This window comes from Danio rerio, chromosome 16 (assembly GCF_052040795.2).
Source record: "Danio rerio strain M-AB ecotype USA chromosome 16, GRCz13ab, whole genome shotgun sequence".
NCBI lineage: Eukaryota > Metazoa > Chordata > Actinopteri > Cypriniformes > Danionidae > Danio > Danio rerio.
The window spans coordinates 24,757,068-24,778,442 of NC_141036.1; the positions used below are offsets into that span (position 1 = coordinate 24,757,068).

General features: G+C 34.8%; 1 protein-coding gene and 1 long non-coding RNA gene across 3 annotated transcripts in view; one reads left to right on the top strand and one right to left on the bottom strand.

The window, feature by feature from the left end:
• LOC101883647 (uncharacterized) overlaps window positions 1-21,375 on the top strand; it is a 713,507-nt gene that overhangs the window by 368,847 nt on the left and 323,285 nt on the right. The gene's annotated exons all lie outside the window — the stretch shown is intronic.
• Window positions 4,563-20,965, bottom strand: il6r (interleukin 6 receptor; the record flags this gene model as incomplete). The annotated part of the gene is given in 9 exon segments (NM_001330258.2): window positions 4,563-6,590; window positions 10,961-11,081; window positions 11,312-11,363; window positions 15,332-15,493; window positions 15,600-15,751; window positions 15,844-16,016; window positions 17,746-17,869; window positions 17,957-18,580; window positions 20,438-20,965. Coding segments are annotated over 9 exon segments (1,773 nt in total), but the record flags the coding sequence as incomplete, so codon positions are not given.

Genomic DNA, 21,375 nt, shown 5'->3' on the forward strand with positions numbered 1-21,375 from the left:
AAAAAAAATATACATATGGATATAATAAATAATACTGCTAATAATAATAACATTATACAAAAGCAAATTGTTATGAATGAACTGAAAAAGCCTCCCGAGATGAAGAAGACATAAAAGCAGTGGTTTTTCATATTTATGTAGGCTAGAAAATAATATGTTTTGTAATATTTTAATCCTTTATATTTATATCCTATATCTATTCTTATTATATCTTATATATCCTTAATATTGCATTTTTTTTTCATATGTAAAGATATTTGCCTATTGCTCTCTTGTGTGTATTAAGCAGTGTGTAAGCGAGGCACAACTCTACGCTGGAGTTTAGACCGAGTTTGTTTTGGTCTAATGAAAAATCTATTTTAGTTTCTCAAAATAGCAACGCGCCAGCAGTGCGCCTCAGAACGCCTTCCTTTTTAGACCAGAACGCCTATGGGCGCACATCTGAGTGCTAATGCATTTGCTATTTAAACAGCATAGCGCAACGCCTCAAAACGACTCTTGCGCCAAACTGAAACTACCAAAAGACTTTTGCGCCGCGCCTTGCACCACATTGCACCGGGTGTATGATAGGGCCCACTGTGTTTCAGTAAGAATTCACAACAGTACATTTATTCCTTTTTTCTTAAATAAAGATGATAATCATTTTTTTATCTACTGTGGTTTCTTGTTAGTTGTAATAGTAAAGATCTCAGAAAGGCAGTCATCAGACATAAAAATATTTCATTAGTAATATTATATTATAAAGGATAATAAGGCATATTATCAGACTTATCAATTTTTGCATAGACTCCAAAGTATATGAGAAACTGAAGCAGATTCCAATAGAAAACTACACTCATAAAAATGATGTTTGCTGCTTGTTCAGACTATGTATTTAAAATGAGCTGAAACAACACAACGCTCAAGGTTTTGGGGCTTTCATACTTGTTTTATGCTCAGTCCACTTAAATTTGTAAAAACTAATAAGTTAACTTAATTTATTTATGTTGTATCAACACAAATCCATGGTGTGCAATTTTACAGTGTAATGAATAAATTATACAGATCTTCAGCAAATACCTGAATATGTAGCTCCATCTACTGGACAGTGAATAAAAGCGTCTGTTCCATAGATGCTAAATTTCAATGTTCTGAAGGGTATAATGAATATTCTGATAGCTGTTTTAAACTGAATCTTTAAAAACACATTCTGGAGACACAAAAGCCTTATCTTAAATCTTGAAAATGATGTAAAATAGATGCCTTTTTAAAATAAAGACTGAGAAATATATTTTTTGCACATAACATACACTGTAAAAAATGATTAGTTACTTAAAGTGAGTAAACAAATTGCCTTAAAAAACAAGTTGGTTTACCAAAGTAATGTAAGTAAACCCATTGTAACTTGGAACTGTTAAGTTGACTTAATTTTTTAATAATATGCAAGTTGTATTCACTTTTTAAAAATAAAAGTAAACACATATATATATATATATATATATATATATATATATATATATATATATATATATATATATATATATATATATATATATATATATATATATATATATATATATATATATATATATATATATATATATATATATATATATATATATATATATATATTTATTTATTTTTTTTTCAGCTTTTCTGTGTCTAGCAAAATGACAGTAACTAAAATAAATCTGCTCTTCCAGACTCCAGTATGGCTTCTAAATTCAATACAGGCTACAGTTGTAGATTTTATAGACTTATTGAAGCACCAAATATGTAATATTGTAATATCTGCAGTAATTATTTGAAAAGAGATGTGCTAAAATAGTTTGTCATTGTAAAAAAGGATTTGTTGACTTTAAAAAGTGAGTACAATAAGCATAATTATAAAAATTAAGTCAGCTGAACAGTTCCAAGTTACAATGGTTTTACTTACATTATTTTTGTAAAGTTAACTTGTTGCTTTTGAGGCAATGGGTTTACTCACTTTAAGTAACTAATTACTTTTTTACAGTGTATAGATTGCAGCATGTACTGTTATTATGACCAACAGGCTAAAGTTAAGTCAATACCTTTGAAACGTCACAAATAAATTAAATATAAATTTTAAATATATTTTTATGACACTTTATTCATTCATTTAGTAACAACTATTTTAAAATATTTCCAGTAAGGGCCTGTCTAAATCTAAAGGAGTTCTTGAATATAACAAGAAAATCATGTAATATTAATAATAATAATAATAATAATAATAATAATAATAATAATAATAATAATAATAATAATAATGGGCGAAGCAGAGGCGCAGTAGGTAGTGCTGTCGCCTCACAGCAAGAAGGTCGCTGGGTAGCTGGTACGAGCCTCGGCTTAGTTGGCGTTAGTGTGTGGAGTTTGCATGTTCTCCCTGCGCTCGAATGGGTTTCCTCCGGGTGCTCCGGTAGTCCGGTTTCCCCTACAATCCAAAGACATGTGGTAGGCTAAAATGTCCGTAGTGTATGAGTGTGTGTGTGAATGTGTGTGTGGATGTTTCCCAGAGATGGATTGCGGCTGGAAGGGCATCCACTGCGTAAAAACTTGCTGGATAAGTTGGCGGTTCATTCCGCTGTGGCGACCTTGGATTAATAAAGGGACTAAGCCAACAAGAAAATGGATGAATAATAATAATAATAATAATAATAATAATGAAAATATAACATAAAAAATAATAATCATGCAATTAAATTAATTGGATAGATTAGTGCAGTCCTAAAATGGCACACTTCTATATAAATACACATATATTGCTGACCATATCATTGTGATTTACAGTTAAAACAACAAGGAAAACCTTGATTTTAACAGAATGCTTTCTTTGTACTTTACCATAGTTTTTAGAGTTTTGATGGTAATACAATATACATTTTAGCGAAACAATAATGTACAAAGTATAAAGTTTTTCCTGTATTTAGATTAACATTATTTAACTGTTAATGTAACTGAAATATCATGTTTTATGATTTACAGTTTTTAACCTTCATTCTTTTACATTCTTTTTTTATTACAGCCATTTTCACAGTGTACTTAAAAAAACACAGATTTTTAAAGATAGATGCTATATTTACTTTAAGGGAAATTAGCACAAGGGAACCAAGAATTCTGGCCATGATATAGTAGAGCTGACATTCAGTCGGCAATGACTTTTAAGGCTTGTGAACCAATGGTGTGTGTAAAATATAGATCTTATTGTGGTCCATAATTTAGCAGGGTGCATTTTGAACAACACAGTTCATTCAACATGGTGCATCCAGCGTGACATCCATATTATTGTTTCCCCGTTATCTTAAGTTGTTGGTGTATAAAATATGCGATTTCAGCTTCATCTGTCCAAATTGATTCCTGCTTGTCTAAAGGCCTAGTTTTATGTGTGATGTAGTGCAGTGGTTCTTAACAGGGGGGTCCTGGCCAAGAGGGCCTCAGCAAGTTCTGTGGGGGCCCCGTCATATTTAAAAAAAAATTTAGCAGTGGACAATTAGGAGAACGATCGTGTTGCCTTCATTTTATCCCCTGGCTTACCAAAAAATGGACAAATTTGTAATTCACCTTCAGCAGCTAATACTAATGGCCCCAAGCATACTGGACCCAGGTGAGGAAGCTCCAATAGCAATTCCTATAAGCACGAAATGCAGGAAATACCAAGATAGCTACCTGAACTATAGTTTTATTTAGTTTTTACTATAAGTTCTTGCTAACGAATGCATGAAGCCATCCAAATTAATAAGACATTTGCAGACAACTCATCCCCAATATTCACAGCAAGCTCTGTGCATTTTTTGAGTGCAAGGCAAAAGAATTGGCACTCACACACACAAAATGAGATCAGAGAAGTCAGATACTTAAAATAAACTTTTTTTTTTTTAAAGATTGGCAACTAAAATAGGTCCAATTTAAAGGGCAAAGCCTTACGCTTTTCAGTTACAAATGGTCTACGGATGTTTTGCTTTTATATTTGACATTAGGCTATTATTTGTCCACAAACATATCTAGATATACTGTAGTAATAAACATACCCGTTTGTTTGAAAATGACATTTTTTGTCATCCTTATTGCAAACTTGATTTGAATATGAGGGTTGTTAAATGTTGAGGGGGGCCTTACAATATTTTCCGGTGGTAAAAGGGGTCTCAGGCAAAAAAGGTTGGGAACCACTCACGTGTATCTTCTATTTGTCAATTTTTTAATAAAGTTGTGATTATTTATTTTTATGTGCACACAAAAGTATTCTCATAGCTTGATAATATTCAAATTGATATGATTTCAAATAAATAAATAAATATCTATATTTATTTTTTAATGTAGAACTGCATGCTTTATATGGAATCATATCAATTTGAATATTATCAAGCTATGAGAATACTTTTGTGCACACACACACACACACACACACGCACACGCACACGCACACGCACACGCACGCACACACACACACACACACACACACACACACATATATATATATATATATATATATATATATATATATATATATATATATATATATATATATATATATATATATATATATATATTCAAATTAAGTTTTGAGCATCAAATTGAGCATGTTTTTACAGTATACTGTATTTTTAAACAATTATTTTCCTAACAAAACATCCCACATACCATCTTAGGGACTTGTCTGTCCATTGTCTTCTCAAGGTTTTTTTCACTAGTATTTATGAAGATGCTTTAGAACAATATCTATTTTAAAAAGCAATGTACAGACAAACTGAAATATGATTTAACACATTTAGCAGAAAAACATACATTCAATCAGGAAAAGGGCAACTCTTTACAATATGGTGGTATTAGTGTTAATGTATTTAACATTAACCAACCATTAACAATACATTACAGCATCCCTCCTTGTTTACATTAGTTATTGAAAATAAAGTTGTTTAATGTTAGTTGATTTTAACTCAGTGAAATAACTAATGAATTAAATTTGATTTTAATATGCATTAGTAAATGTTAAACTGAATAATAAAGAAATTAACTTTTAAAGTGTTACCCATGAAAGTATAAACCCCAGTTCTCATTCATTATTAAAAAAAGGGACAGTTTAAACAAATATTTCTAACCCTTCCCCCTCCATATTGGTATCAGGTTGACACTTGCTTCCACGGTAGGAAAATATACTATACAGTATGTCATATATAGCTACAAGTTTTCAACATTCCTCAAAGTATATTCTTTTGAATAAAAAAGAAAGAAAAAAAAACTCAAGGTTTGGAACAAGAGGAAGGAGAGTAAACAACGTCAGAATTATAATAATGGGTGAACTTTCCCCTTGTAACCTTTCCCTTTGTAATTCACATTTTCAATTAGTACAAACTCAAAATAAAACATGGTAAAAATGGTGACATAATTTTAGTTTGAAAAAAAAAATGCTTTTTTGTCTGAGTGAATATATATACAATTTTACAATCACAATGCATACATTTTCATAAACTGTAAAAACGACTGTGAGACCAAAACACTTTTACAGGTCAAATTACACACATTTAAACAGAATAACAGTCAACATAAATCAGCAAGTCAAAATAACTAATGTTGAATGAAAGATCATATTCAAACGAACATCAAACATTTAGCAGACACTCTTAAAGAGATTAAACCTGTTTAAGTTTTATTTTACTATAGAATTATGGAAAACAGCAGTCATTGACATCCATTGCATTTTGTGTTGTTCCTACTCTGGATTCCAATAGCGGTTAGTTTGTTTGTGAGTAAACTGTGAAGAAATTTTCTCTTAGTTTTGTGTGAACTATCCCTTAAAAGCCTGTTAAATCAAGAACAATACCGATAACAGTATTTGCATCTCACCAAACCATGAAAATATTCTGTCTATTATAAGTGCACACTGCAGTTTTTACATCTACGACTTGAAATGCCCAAGATCTTTACAGTAATCTTGAATAAGACTGGCTGTCAAAGTTTATATCATTCATCAGATAAACAAAAACTGTGTATTTCTTTAACTTATAATTTAAAACCAGTCATCTTAGCTATCATATTTGATGTTAACAGGCATTTATTCAAAACTATTTAATAAAAAAGTGCTTTAGCTTCACATGGAAGACTGCCATGGTCAACAAATGGCAGGTTGTCTAAGGAAATATTTGTAAAAAGTTTTCTATAGAAGGCTTGTTTTAAAAATCCGTAATTACAAATGGTTTTGAAAGTCAGAAAAAAATCTGACATGAAAACCCAACCTAGGATATGACACTCCAAGTTGATTTTTCAACATAAATATGCTGTTTTTCTATCACATGAAACAGTGTGTGACCCACTGCGGGGTTTCATTTGTTTATTCATTTCTGTTTATTGTCAATGGCACACCTTCGGCTCCTGGAGACAGAAAATAATCGATGTTATGCAGATGAATGGCATCCTGCTCCTCTGGCTGAACAGGAAGGAAGTGTTGCTGGTTGTGTTTGGGAGGAGACATAAGTGACTTCCCCTCCTCGGGAAGCTGTTCAGAGGCAGCAGGAGCAGAAAGAGGCTGAGAGGAACGAAGGAGGGAAGCAAACGGCATAGTCTGTTTCCCTATTTTAGCAATCAAATGAGTCCTATTCCTAATGAAACACAAAAACAGAACAAAAATTAAGAAATTTGAATAGAGAAACACTTTATATGTGTGTGTGTGTGTGTTGTGTTTTTTATTTTTAAAAATGGTCAACAAAAATACCAAGATGTGCATATATTATATTTATATTATATTAGTATGTGCTCAATTGAGTTTTTACTCCAATAATAAAAATAAACTATGATTAAAATGCACTAACTGAATACAGGCGTCTCCGGGTGTTCCAGTTTACCCCATTGTTCAAGGAGTTTTGCTATAGGTGAATTGAATAAACTAAATTGGCCTTAGTGTATGTGTGTGAATGAGTGTGTATAGATGTTTCCCATTACTAGGTTGAAGCTGGAAAGGCATCCGCTGTGTAAAACATATGCTGGATAAGTTGGTGGTTCACTCAGCTTTGGGATACCCTGATGAATAAAGGGACTAAGCCAGGGAAAATGAATAAATAACTGAATACATTTCTTGATTTGCCATCAAACAATTAGTGTGATTTTGAAGATGTGAGCAACCAGTGAACCATTGTCTTCTCACATAATCTTAAAAGCTGTTTTAATAGTTTTGCAAACACCTGGACAAAAGCATAGTTGTTTGTTACTGTGTGTTTTGTTTGTTTCTCTGAGGTCCAACTTATTTACTTAAGTGGTTTCTTAGCTTGCAGAATTTTATTCATTCATTTTCTTTTCGGCTTAGTCCCTTTACTAATCTGGGTTTGCCACCGTGGAATGAACCGCCAACTTATTCAGCACATGTTTTACACAGCGGATGGTCTTTTAGCTTCAACCCATCACTTGGAAACACCCATACATCCTTATTTACACTTATACACGACAGACAATAAAGCCTACCCAATTCACCTATAGCGCATGTCTTTTGACTGTGGGGGAAACCGGAGCACCCGAAAGAAACCAATGCAAACATGGGGAGAACATGCAAACTCCACACAGAAATGTCAAGCGACCCAGCCGAGGCTCGAACCAGCGACCTTCTTGCTGTGAGGTGAAATCGCTGGTTATTTTTATCCTCTTTAACACATGGGATGTAAATGTTTTATTTGGAAATGTTTTATGCGGTTTTCATTTTCAAAAAGTACATTTGCTACTTTGATGACAATTTTATGTGTAAAGCACGATATTTAACAACTTTCGCTGACCAATGAACTTTCCAACTAGTAAACAAAACAGACAACAACAAACAAGTTAAATAACAGTCACTCCTCCTAAGAGCTGAATGCCTTTGAAGACACACAATTGTAGATATTGGTAAATGGCGCAAGTGTTATTGATGGTGGTATGGCAGTCCAAAGTCTAGGGGCCACAATACAGAAAGCATGATCTCCCCTACCCACAAAACACAATTGTGTTCAAGTTACGTATTTTAGACTTCTTTTTTAAAAATTAGACGTTGAAATGACGTCCCCGAAGGGTGCAGAATGAAAGCATCAGGAGCTTCTCTTATCATTATCAGTTTGACTGTATTACTGTCAGACGTCTACCCAAGTTCTTATTCACACTTATTAAGATCTTAAAGTTGTAAATGTTTTATTAAAAAGAAGTCACCACGACAGTGAAGACTGTGTGGATACTTTACTTGGGGTGTTTCATGAAATCATTTCTTTGTTTGTTGAAGCAATGTGTTATGTAAAAACATACTGTAGGACAAAAGTGATTGTTGCATTTTCGTTAAAAAGTTTGATTGACCTTGATTGGTTTGTGAGTGACTTTATTCTTGTACAATGAGGACAACATGGTGTTGATTTCACTGAACTGTTAGTAGAAATCATGTGGTTCTACATATTGAAAGCCAGCAGTGCATTGGTCAGGTTTTAAAATGCCTTGAATAACTAAAAAAAAAAGACACATCAAGAATCATTGCATACTTCTCAATGATGGTGACATATTTCATGCTGCAGTGCAAGCTGGTAGAATCATACAACACTTATCTATTACTGTATGGAAATGTTTCACCATCATTAAAATGCATTTGCTGATACTTGATGTCTGTGTATTTTTAGTGCCTCAAATGTTCACTGTGCTTTTGAAACCTTACCAATTCACTGCTGGCTCTAAATGGGTTATCAGTGTAATTAAGACCACAGTGCCATTGTTATACAACATTAAAAGTCACTAACTATATGAAATCAGAAAAACTAACTTTTAAATAACCCAGCAGCAGTAACAAACTGCTTCTAGGTTTTCTTGCTATAGAAACAGTCAAATAGTTTAGCTATCCTTAAAAAAGTGAGCCCAAGTAAAGCAGCCATTCTAAAGCTTTTTATTCTTAATAAATGTAATAGGGGACATTTAAAGACATCTGACAGTAATAAAGTCAAGCAGGTTAGTAATAAGTGAAGGTGCTGATGCTGTTAAGTTGTTGATTGATCCTCTGCTGAGATTTTGAGAGATTTTGGGCTCTATTTTAACAATCTTGGTGCAAAGTCCAAAGCGCAGGGCGCAAAAGCATTAAGGGCGTGTCAGAATCCCCTTTTGCTATTTTAAGGACGGAAAAATCCACTTTGCGCCGCGGCGCATGGACTAAAGCAGGTCGCACACCGGAATCGTCGATCGGCGACGCGCCAGGTAGCGCCACGCAGCCATGCATTTTAGAATTCTTAACATAGGTTTCTATCAGGGTACACACATCGGTGCCGCGAGTCGGCGGCTGTCGGCGGCGCCCAGTCACGACTCAGGATGCTGTTCATATTTCAGCCGCGCCACAGAGTGCCATCTGATTAGTTTAATGTTAAATATCATGCGAATGTGATACTTTAAACTGTCATGTGCGCACTGTGTTGCGGCGCCGATCGCCGCTTCTGGTGTGCGACCTGCTTAACAGGGTTGAGCTATTCTCTTAATGAGTTGTAAGTGTGTTTTGTGAATAAACCAATTAGAGTCTCATCTCCCATTCCCTTTAAGAGTCAGCTGTGTCATGCCATAGCGCATTTGCTATTTACATGACAGACTTTGTGAGTGAAAAAACTACCATCTGTAGCGCAAGAATGAGAGATGAGCCTCCTTATTCTTAATTTCACTTTCACACTCTTTCACATGCTATGTCCCATATGGTCCGAAACCTGGACAAATGTAGGCTTGTTTTTATTAAAACAAATATAAATGTGCATATAATAAATACTACTACTAATAATAACATTAAACAAAAGTAAGCTGTCATGAAAAAGCCCCCCGAGATGAAGAAGGCATGAAGGCAGTGGTTTTTATGTAGAAAATAATGATTTTTTTGTAATATTTTATACCTTTAATTATTTTATTTGTAAAGATATTTGTGTACTGCTGTACATCCTGTGTGTATAAAGCAATGTTTGAACGAGGCGCACAACTAACACGCTCTGCACTGGACTTTAGACCTCCTTTTAGCTGGTCTTTTTTAGATCCTCAAAATAGCAACACACTAACAATGTGCCTTAGCACACCTTTTTTTAGACCAGAACGCCTATGGGTGCATATATGAGCGCTAATGCATTTGCTATTTAAACAGCGTGGTGCAACATGTCAAAACTAAACTTGCGTCAAGCTGAAACTGGCAAACAACATTTGCGTCACGCCTTGCTCCACATTATGCCGGGTGTATGATAGGGCCCATAATGTTTTATTAGTTGATTTCATCTGACTGTGTTCACCCAACCTATAAGTCCAAAAAGGAAGTCATAAAAACTTTCACTCTGCACCCTTAGGGGATATATTTCAATGTCTAATTGTCCAAAAGAAACATCTAAAAGACTTTATTTGAACATAGTTGTGTTTAGTGGGTACATTTCACAACTTTTTACATGGAGATTGACAGCATATCTTGATTAGAGGACCGAAGCTAACTAGCAGGCTGAATAAAAGACAGTAGCTTACTTAGATAAACAGGAGTAGTTTTTCTTAAGTACAAACAACTCTAAAACAAACGGGCAGCTTGTGTAGAATTGGACTAATATGCTCTCTCTCTTTTTTTGTCCCAGTCAGGAGACTGGAAAAAGCTGTCTATCTAGTCCCATAAAGTGTATTGCAATAATCCAACCTAGATGAGATGAGATAAAAACATGTATAACCTTTTCAAAGGCTTTAAAAGAAAGGGAAAAAGCAGGTTCTGACAACATCTAAAATAAACCAAATATTTCAACCCATGGTTTCATCTCAAACGAGTCTAAATTTGGGGAGGTTGTGAGATCAAACGGGATGAAAATAATTATTTCAGTTTTCCTCTCATTACAAATGTCAAAATAAATGAAAAGCAGCCAGCCCTTCATATTTGGAAGGAAAAATAGCTAAAATATTTTGGAACATTTCTTTACATCACTTAAAAAAGGCTAAATGGATATTAAAATATGGCAAATACAGTATAAAAAAATAGTTTTACCTGAGAAAATAGACAGTAAGCACGGTGATTACAAAAAAACACAGCCCAAAAGCACAAGACACATACAGCCAGACTGTAGCATATTCGGTATCAGCATCTCCAGCTACTACCACTGAGTCTGAAATGAGAAAGAGAGAATGAGGACAGAGGTCAAATGTCACAGAAGGCTGAAACACTTGGAAATTACTGCACATTGTTTAAGTCTGTGTTATGTTGACCACTTCCTGTATGGAATTTCCAGGTACCACATTAACTTCCTGTCTGGTTTCCTTATATAATAAGCAGATAAGTGAGTAACACTACCTGAAGAAGAACAATGAGACATGGAATGCTTGTTTGTTTTCTCAAGCTCACCATCTTCTCCAAATCCTCCTGAGCCTTCACAAAGCACCTCATTTGGTTCCTGAGTGGCAATGACAGAAAAGATAATCATATATGTACATAGATATATACACTAGATATCGCATAGGGACCCTGAGCATGCGTCAATAGCGCCGCCACATTGGTACAGTGCTCCCAGGACAAATGTCATTCAACTGCACTAGACAAGACAATGTTATTACGTGAAGATGCGGGACTTTAGTGCTGTATACGGGTGTAGTAACGAGCAAACAAAGAAAACAAAGCACAAAGGCAGAACATTTCATAGGTAATATTAAGTTTTTTTCTGTTTTTGTATGTTCTGACCTTTTGTGCTAATCAGGTAACTTTATTATTGATAACAGTCACTTACTGCATTCACCATACGGCAAAGCAGCTCCAACTCGCACTAAACACACGGCTTATGCTACTTTTGTTGAATAAAATCAGCAAACAATGCAAAAGAAATATGACAACGAGATGCTGCGCTGCCAGAAACTTGTATTATTGTCGGCTAGTGAAAGAGTCCTTTGGGGATTCATTCACAAACGATCGCTCCCTCTGTCAGTATGAAAAGTGAAAGCAGGAGAGGAGCTGTGTTTCAGGACACGGATTAGATTAAATATAACATGAAGGATGAATGGTAAATTTCTGTACACACAAACACAAGCTTTTTGTCAGAAATGCCTGTGTGGTCACTCATCCATTAATGTAGAAAAGTGATGTAAAATTATAATTTTCGTAATTAGAAAAAAAAAAATTACATAATAACATCCAGGAAAACTCCCGATCATAGATATATGTGTATATGTGTATATCTCTGGCTTTGGATGGCCACAGTCCTCCACTGTACTTTGGTCCCGCATTCATTTCAAAGGAGCGCTACCCTGTAGCAAGATGGCGGCGCTATTGACGCATTCCGTCCGATAGACAATAGGCCAGGCGACATCTAATGTATATATCTATGATATATGTAAATGAAGGCATGTGAATGTGTGTGTAATAAGTGCATTACAGTGCATGATACTGTTGAATGAACTCACAAAAGTGGCAGTAGTTGTCTCAGGAGCTACAAAGAAACAGGAAAAATAAATGGTACCATTAGTTGCTACAAAATGTTAAAATGTTATATGCTATTCCTTCTATGCTAATGAAGGACTATTGAGACATTCCAAGCATGGGATGAGTCCTCCTGGCGTGGCAGAGTTCTCATAGCTCAAATACACATCTCTGCCATTTGCTTACCATGTGCTTTTCACTATACACAGTTAATCTGCTTGTGATCTTCCTTCATATAACATTGTCATGTTTAGTGTCATTTGACAGTTTATGACTTAAGCGTTGTAGTGATGAAATCAACAGAGTCATTGATTGATTGTATTTCAATATACAATATATTTGCTATTGTTGAGTCATGGCCTGAGGAGAGTATGTTAATGTACTTCTCCCCCACTTTATCTCCTCAAACTTGCTCTCATGTTTAGATAGTTTCAGGGGTTGGCTTTCACTCATGTTTGACATTACTTTGCTCAGGGTATAATAAAGAAAGGTAACTGTTGATCAGGGAGAATGGCTTTTACTCTGCATCTCCCGCACACCGGTGCATAGCCTCATATCCAAACAAAGGTATTTGTTGCTCAGCAGTGCATATGTTACAGCTAATTTCTTTATACAATATGTTAGTTTGTTTCATTCTACTGTCTGTATATTTAAACATGTAACTTAATGAACAACTTTGCCTGCTTTAAGGCGTTGAGATTCTTTCTCCTTATCAATGATGATAACAACTTTAATGGAGTCAGATTAATTTCAATGGAGTCAGATAAATAATTGACTTAAACACGCCATCCTTCAACTGCTTTCTGTTCTTGAATATTGGTTCAGAATAGCCGCGTAAGTATCAAGCCTTACATGCTTCCACTGCAGCAAAACTGTGTAGGATTGACAAAAAAGCTAATTACAATAAGACCAAATGATAAATATACTTTCACAGAATATACACATCAGCTTACACAGAATATAATACAACCCCTTATGGACTGAAACAACTGCATGGTGCATGGTGATCACGATCTCCGCCATTTGTCAAAGATGTAAAATGTCTACTTTTCTTCACATGCTCTGAGGTTGTCTAATTTGAGAAGTGTTTGTTGGGGTAATAGCAATAAACTATGAAATATCAAAAAATTATATTGACTCAGACACTAAAGCCTGCATTCTGGGTTATGATAGCTCATTTTATGTGACTCCAGAAAAAAAACCCCCACACGATTAAAGAACCAATGTGCTATTGTACTCTAGGAAAAAAAAACAAATTGTATTTTAGGGCCCCTTTCTTGTCATTACCACTATTATAGACCCTGAGTGACAATTCACATATTTACTTTTTAACACATCTTTAAATCATTTTCTTGCTCATCATTTCTGTATCACTGATCTTTGCATTTTTACATTTGTCTAGTGGATCCCAACTTGTTTCCTACACACAGCCCACTTAACTAAACTATTATGTTTTCGTAACCCACTGCCATTTTTAAACGAACCGTCTATTTGTGGCTGGTCGGTAACTCAAATTTTGCAAATAAAAAAGAAAGAAATGATTCCTATATTTCTATATTTACTTTGACTTGTATTTCGTTGCAGACAATACAACAAACATAATTTAATGTGTTCCTCATGATTTATAGTTTTTTTTTTTTTCAAAATAAACACATTTTCAAAATGTGTCATGCAACACATTTTAAAAAGAGTAAAGTAAAGCATTTAACACTTTTCAAAACAAAATCCTTTTCACAACACTTAAAAGACATTCAGGGAGTGAAGACACCAAGTGGTCAAATGTTTCAGGTGTAATTTTGTCCCTTTCTACCTGCAAACAAGTCTTAAGGTGGGCAACTGTATAGAGTCTACAATGTTGCTGTGGTAAAGTTTGTTGTTGTGTGGGAAGAAGAAGACAGGGTTGGTGTTATGCACCATTGAAGGCGAAATATCCAAATGTCTTCCTATCTTTGAACAATGTTTTTTTTAAACATTTCTATAATTTTCTCGTGTATTTCTTGGCAAACTGGTGATCTTTGACTCATCCTTGCTCCTAAAGGACTAGACCTTTCTTGGATGCTGGCAGCTTTTGTAGCCAATCATAATTACTATCACCTAAATACTAACCCTAAACTGCTCCTGTCCCAACTGTTTTTGGAATGTTTTGCAGGTCTAAATGACAGGAAAGGATGTATATTTACAAATAAAATGAAGTTGGTCAGACAAAACATTAAATATTTTGTGTATATATATCTTCTGCAATGTAATACAAGTCAAAGTAAATTTGGAAATCATTACTTTCTTGTTTATTTGCGTTTTCCATACTGTCTGTGATTAGGGCTTGTACATAACAATTTGTGGGACAAACATCTGTTGGACAAAATGATCCACCATGTAAACAGACATTTGCAGCAATTTCATCACTTGCTACATCCACAGTGAAAGTTCCTAAATAATGCATCCATGTTTTTTGGTAGGGACAGAATTTGGCATTAAAATTGAGGAAAAGATTTCAATAACTCTGGACACTGGTGATGGTAAAATGACCCTGTCCAGCCACATGACCACAGTAAACCCATCTTGTTATGGCCAGATAACATGCAATGTCACAAAACCTAAATCCTCTCAAATTGAATTCTTAAACCTGAAAGTGATTTCATGAAGCTTAAAAGGCGTCAACCACCAAAACCTTTATCCAACAGAGCACCTCTGAGGTGTGCTGGAACAGTTATCCATCATACAACAGTTTGATGATATCAAGTCAAAATGGATCACATCCATTTTTGAGAAATGTTTCCAGCACGTTGTTAAATGTGTGCCATGAAAAATTAAGATAGTTCTGAAGACAAAAGGGGTCTAATCCAGTACTAGCAATGTGTTCCAATTAAAGTGGTTGATGACTCTAGAGACAGACAGACAGACAGACAGACAGACAGACAGACAGATAGACAGACAGACAGGCATTTTGTTACCTGACCATGTGACTGCAAAGACAGGTTCTGTCCAGTCACTCCAGCTGCCATCAAACTCATCTTTGGCCTTAAGCTGCACTTCATACACAGTGTCTGGTAGAGCATCATAAATCATCCATGACAGTCGTCTCTCCATCTTGTCAGATATCTTCCCAAACTGGTACTAAAAACACATACAGACATTACCGTATTGTATTGAATTGAGATTAGGTCTAAGTCATTGTGCAAATACGTTTAAATGAATGATGTAGCCTCCTATTTTACTTTACCTGCTCTGCAAATTGTGGTCGGTATCTCAGATGGAACTGCAGGACATAAAATCTATTCTTCCAGGAACTAGGATAAGACCAGGAAACTTTAAGCACATGCTTCAGGCCCTCAACTGCACTCACCAGAACTCTGCTTGGTGGGTCTGGCCTTACTACAAAGAGAAATTAAGAGATTGTTATTTTTTTTATCAAATCAGTGGTGGACTTCTTAAAGTGTAAGTGAAAGAAAGACATAAGCACTCACGGGTGTCATGTGGGTTAAAGTTGAGTACAGGGCTCATCGCACTGCCTGCTATGTTAGACACACATAGTTGTGCCCTATGGAGATCCCTAAGGTACTCCTCCTTCACAAAGAAAGCACACCAACAGCGGGACCGGGAGAAAGAACAGTTCACATGAATGGTGTTTTTTAAAAATCTGCGAAGGGACAGAAAAAGATGTTAAAAAAGAGACAAGTAACGTAAAGAGAAAAAAAAATAAAAATCTATATCTATTTTTGTGTCATTTTATATGGTACATGGACAAGAACAGTATGCTATATACACACGCACACATGCACACACACTCACCGGTCACTTTATTAGGTATACCTTACTACTACTGGGTTGGACCCAATTTGAACAGCCTTAATACTTCGTAGTGTAGATTCGATAAGGTGCTGGGAATATTCCTCAGAGATTTTAGTTTATATTGACATGATAGCATCATGGAGTTGCAGCAGATTTGTCGGCAGCACATCCATAATGCAAATCTCCCATTCCACCAAATCCCAAAGGTGCTCTATTGGATTGAGATCTGGTGACCTTGGAGGCCATTTGAGTACAGTGAACTCATTGCCATGTTTAAAAAAACAGTCTGAAATAATTAAGGCTTTATGACACGGTGCGTTATCCTGCTGGAAGTAGCCATCAGAATATGGGTACACTGTGGTCATAAAGTGATTAACATGGTCAGCAACAATACTCAGGTAGGCTGTGGCATTGACACAATGCTCAACTGGCTCTAATGGGCTCAAAGAAAATATCCACCAAACTATTACACCACCAACACCAGCCTGGACTGTTGGATCCATGCTTTCATGTTGTTGAGGATAAATTCCGACTCTACCATCTGAATGTGGCAGCAGAAATCGAGACTCATCACACCAGGCATCGTTTCTCCAATCCTCTATTGTCCGATTTTGGTGAGCCTGTGCCAATTGTAGCCTCAGTTTCCTGTTCTTAGCTGACAAGAGTGGTCCTCTGCTGCTGTAGTTCATCTGCCTCAAGGTTCAATGAGTTGTGCATTCATAGATACTCTTTTGCATACCTCGGTTGTGACGAGTGCTTATTTGTGTTACTGTTGCCTTTCTATGTTCTCGAACCAGTTTGGCCATTCTCCTCTGACAAACATTTACGCCCACAAAACTGCCCCTCCCTGGATATTTCCTCTGTTTTGGATCATTCTCTGTAAACCCTAGATTCTGAGTAAAAGTTCGAGTGGATCAGCAGCTTCAGAAATACTCAGTTCAACTCACCTGACACCAACAATCATGCCGCGATCAAAGTCACTTAATTCACCTTTCTTCCCCATTCTGATGCTTGGTTTGAACTGCAGCAGATCATATTGACCATGTCTACATGCCTAAATGCATTGAGTTGCTGCCATGTGATTGGCTGATTAGAATTTTGTATTAACGAGCAGTTGGACATAATAAAGTGGCCAGTGAATGTATTTTTCTGTACTTTAAATATATGGACATACTGTTAATTTTCTCTTTATTTCTTTTAGTCACTTGTTTATTTATTGAAATATTTACATTCATAATAGAAAAAACTAAAACTATGGAAGATTTTAACAAAATAAAATAAACATAACAAAATAAATGATGTCAATAAACGATTTTCATATTTTGGGAGAACTATCCCCTATTAAAGCATTGGTTACACTTTAAAATGTTCAAAATGCTCTTGAAAGCTCATATCTGATTTTTTTAAAAGTCTGAATTGTGTAACATAAACTTGAAATTGCCACAAACAATACACTTTATCAGAATCTCAATCAGAATATCAATATTCTGACAAAAAAGTCTGAACTGCAAGATACAGTATAAAAAGATATTCATTTAACACACTCACTAAACTCACTATTCACTAAACACACTCACCTTCTATTAAGAAGAAGGTAACACACTGGCCGTGGAATTACCGGTTGTTTGGACGTCCATTCACAGCGGACCTTACTAGTATGAGACTTCATGTTGCAAAAGACAGCTGGACGCTCGGGGGGCGCTGTGAAAATATCACAATAATGTGAAAATCTTCAGTGTATTATATATGCAAATTAACTGCCAAAATGTTGTGTGCAAAAGTCCTTACCCCCTACACTGATTCTGAATGTGGAAATGAGTCTCTCTCCTCTGTAGCAACTGTAATGTCCAGCATCTGCCCAGCTGAGATGTGGCCGTCTCAAAATTCCTTCTCTTTCCACTCCGGCATGCACCTGTCGTCCATTTAAAGTCCAGCGTGTTTGTTTTTTGATTCCCCGTGTCACCCTGGATCGCTCCTCTTCATAATCATAGTCCTCATAATCATCTTCATCAAAATCGCTCCACTGTGTGATACCAAACGTCTCTTCTTCCTCTCCAGGTGTTTGACTGACAGCACGCAAAACACGTTGAGAAGTGTTCTGCTCCTTTCTGGTGGTTATAGATGGTTTAACGGTGACAGTTGTGCCCACTTCAGTTTTAGAGTATATAGCAGACATCATATTTTGGTATGTTACAGTTGGCACATCTCCCTTCATACTAGCTAATTGGGTAGAAGGATGTTTGTGTCTCTGGGATGTCCAGCTGGCAGTGATGTCTTCTTTCTGCTTGTTTGTGTATTTTTTATTCATGACTCTGGCTGAAGCCAACGACACATTGTCCACTGTAACATCACCTCTGCAGCCAAGGACAACATTACTTCCCAAATTCAAGACCAAAACTCCAGAAGGAGGATCTGATGAAGATTTGATGAAGAAAATACTGTGCTAAGATCATTAATCACATTAATAATCCTATACAGGAGGTCTAATGTACTGGCTTCTATAATCAGAGTAAATAACAGTCCATCATCGGGGACTAAATACTGTACATTTTACCCAAAGATCACTGTGTTGGTTAAAAATGGAACAAAATTATGCAACAAATAGATACTCTTGCTTTCACTTCCTTTATTGTAAATCCTCCAGATTCTTCACCACAATCACTCTTTCTTTTTGTCATTTTAAGTAATATTCCACCAGTGCATGACATAAATGTAAATTTAGTAAAATGATAAATCTTTTTCAATCCATATTAATTATATTTTAAAAACAATTATGTCTTGCTTAAGCATATTGCTGTAATATCGTTACTAAAACTATCTATAACATTACCATCAAAATCCTCCTTGTAATGTTCATTTCTATGATCCCCCATTATGTAATGTATAACAGAATTACTTTAACTATAAATACTTTTATTGAAATTGTTAAACTACAGACATACATAAATCAAGTTTATGTTTTTGCATAATTAAAAATATATATTGTAATGTATGCACAATAAGATGTAACATCTTTAAATTGAATTCTTTTTCTAAGCATCGCATACTTTATTTCCAGACTACTTTTAATACAAAATAAAATGCTATTTTTCTAAAATTAATGTTATATATACATATATATACACACACACACACACACACACACACACATATATATATATACTTATATGTACTGTAATATATATACAGTTGAAGTAATTAAATTATTAGCACCCATTTAAATTATTATATTTTTTTAGATTTCCTAAATGATGTTTAACAGAGCAAGGAAATTTTCACAGTATGTCTGATAATATTTTTTCTTCTGGAGAAAGTCTTATTTGTTTTATTCCAGCAAGAATAATCTTTACATTTTTTTAACCATTTTAAGGACAAACTTATTAGCCTCTTTAAGTTAATTTTTTTTCGATAGTCTTCTACAGAACAAACCATCATTATACAGTAACTTGCCTAATTACCTTAACCTGCCTAGTTAATCTAAGTAACCTAGTTAAGCCTTTAAATGTCACTTTAAGCTGTATAGAAGTGTCTTAAAAAATCTAGTAAAACATTATTTACTTTAATCATGGCAAAGATAAAATAAAACAGTTATTATAAATGAGTTATTAAAACTATTGTGTCTAGAAATGTGTTAAAAACATCTTCTCTCCGTTAAACAGAAATTGGGGGAAAAAAATAAACGGAACAAATATTCAGGGGGGCTAATAATTCTGCCTTCAACTGTATATATATACACAAGCTGTGAATGTAATCGTTTGTATTTGATTTACTTTGTTCAGATTATTTACAAAAAATTTAGAAAAAATTAAAAGGTAATAGGACTAATTCCTATATTTTTATAACTGTTTTTAACATTTTAAGACAGGTGGAACAATAAATGTTTATGCCAGGGTAAAATGTTTCCAGGTCAGTTTTGAATGTGCTAATAAAATATTTAATAAAAGTAATTTTTTATAATTTATTATTATTATTCCCTTTTTTCTGTACTCAGGTGGGCTTAATGGATTTATTTATCTGTTTCTCATAGCTCACAAAAACAGTTCAATTGTGAATAAACTACATTTTTTATATTGAAATTCTGAGGCATTTATTTATATCAGCATCTTCACTTAACCACAAACACGCAATAACCATTACAGTGAATCAGAGATGAATCACTCTGTAAATCTTAACCAGAACGTGTGTAATATAATGCATGTAACTAAGGGATTATTTACACAAACTCAACAATAATTTTCATATGTGTTTTAAAATGAAAAGGTAAATTACCTTGTCGAGGACACAGTTCAGCTTCAGCTCGGGCAGACTGAACTTTAACCGCAGCAAACACAGCGAGGAGAAACATGCGTGTAGATCGGGTCCACATTATAAATCCACTTCCAAACAATATAATTAGCCTCCAAAATACACAATATGGGTATAACGTGTCATAATGTCAACATGATCAGTATTAATTTACATTTTTATCACATCACAAAACTAAGGTGAAACAGGTTGGCTAAACCAACACTGTACCTACTCAAAACAGATGTCTTGATTGAGACAGCTGCCTCAAGACAAGATTTCGATCCGGAGCTCGTTTGTTTATGAGAGCCAGAAAACTGCAACCCTTTCCTCTTCTCACGCACTTTACACTATCAGTTTCTTTAACAAATCCGCTCTTGCGACACTGCGAACCACAAAGACAAACAAGTTCCTATTTGACAAGGCAAAGACCGAGAAACAAACTATTTCAGTTTGCGGTTGGGTTTATTACTACAGAGCAGATTTAGGACTAGGTGACCCAACATCTAACGCTAAGGGTCGCCATAATATCAAGCCTGTCTAGAAAAGACACGAGTAGGACTAGAATTAATTAAGAAACTTTCCACAAAAATAATAAACGTTAACTGTTGAAAACAGAAAATGATAATTTGCATATCCCACCTCTCTCTGTGTAAGTATAAGCCTTAAATTACACAAATAGCGCATTAAAGTAGTTGGGTATCAGTAGTTGAGCATGAATATTTGGAAGTGATCTTTAAAAAAGTGTTCTGTGGTCAGATGTTATTACAGGTTCATGGAATTTTGGCAAAATAAATTTGGCAAATAAAAACTTTACAAAAATGTGCATTTAATAATGTTTATAATAATAAAAAAGGTTTTGTTTGTTTTTACAAATGGATGATTAAATGAATAAAGATATATTCCTTTATTACATGCTACCT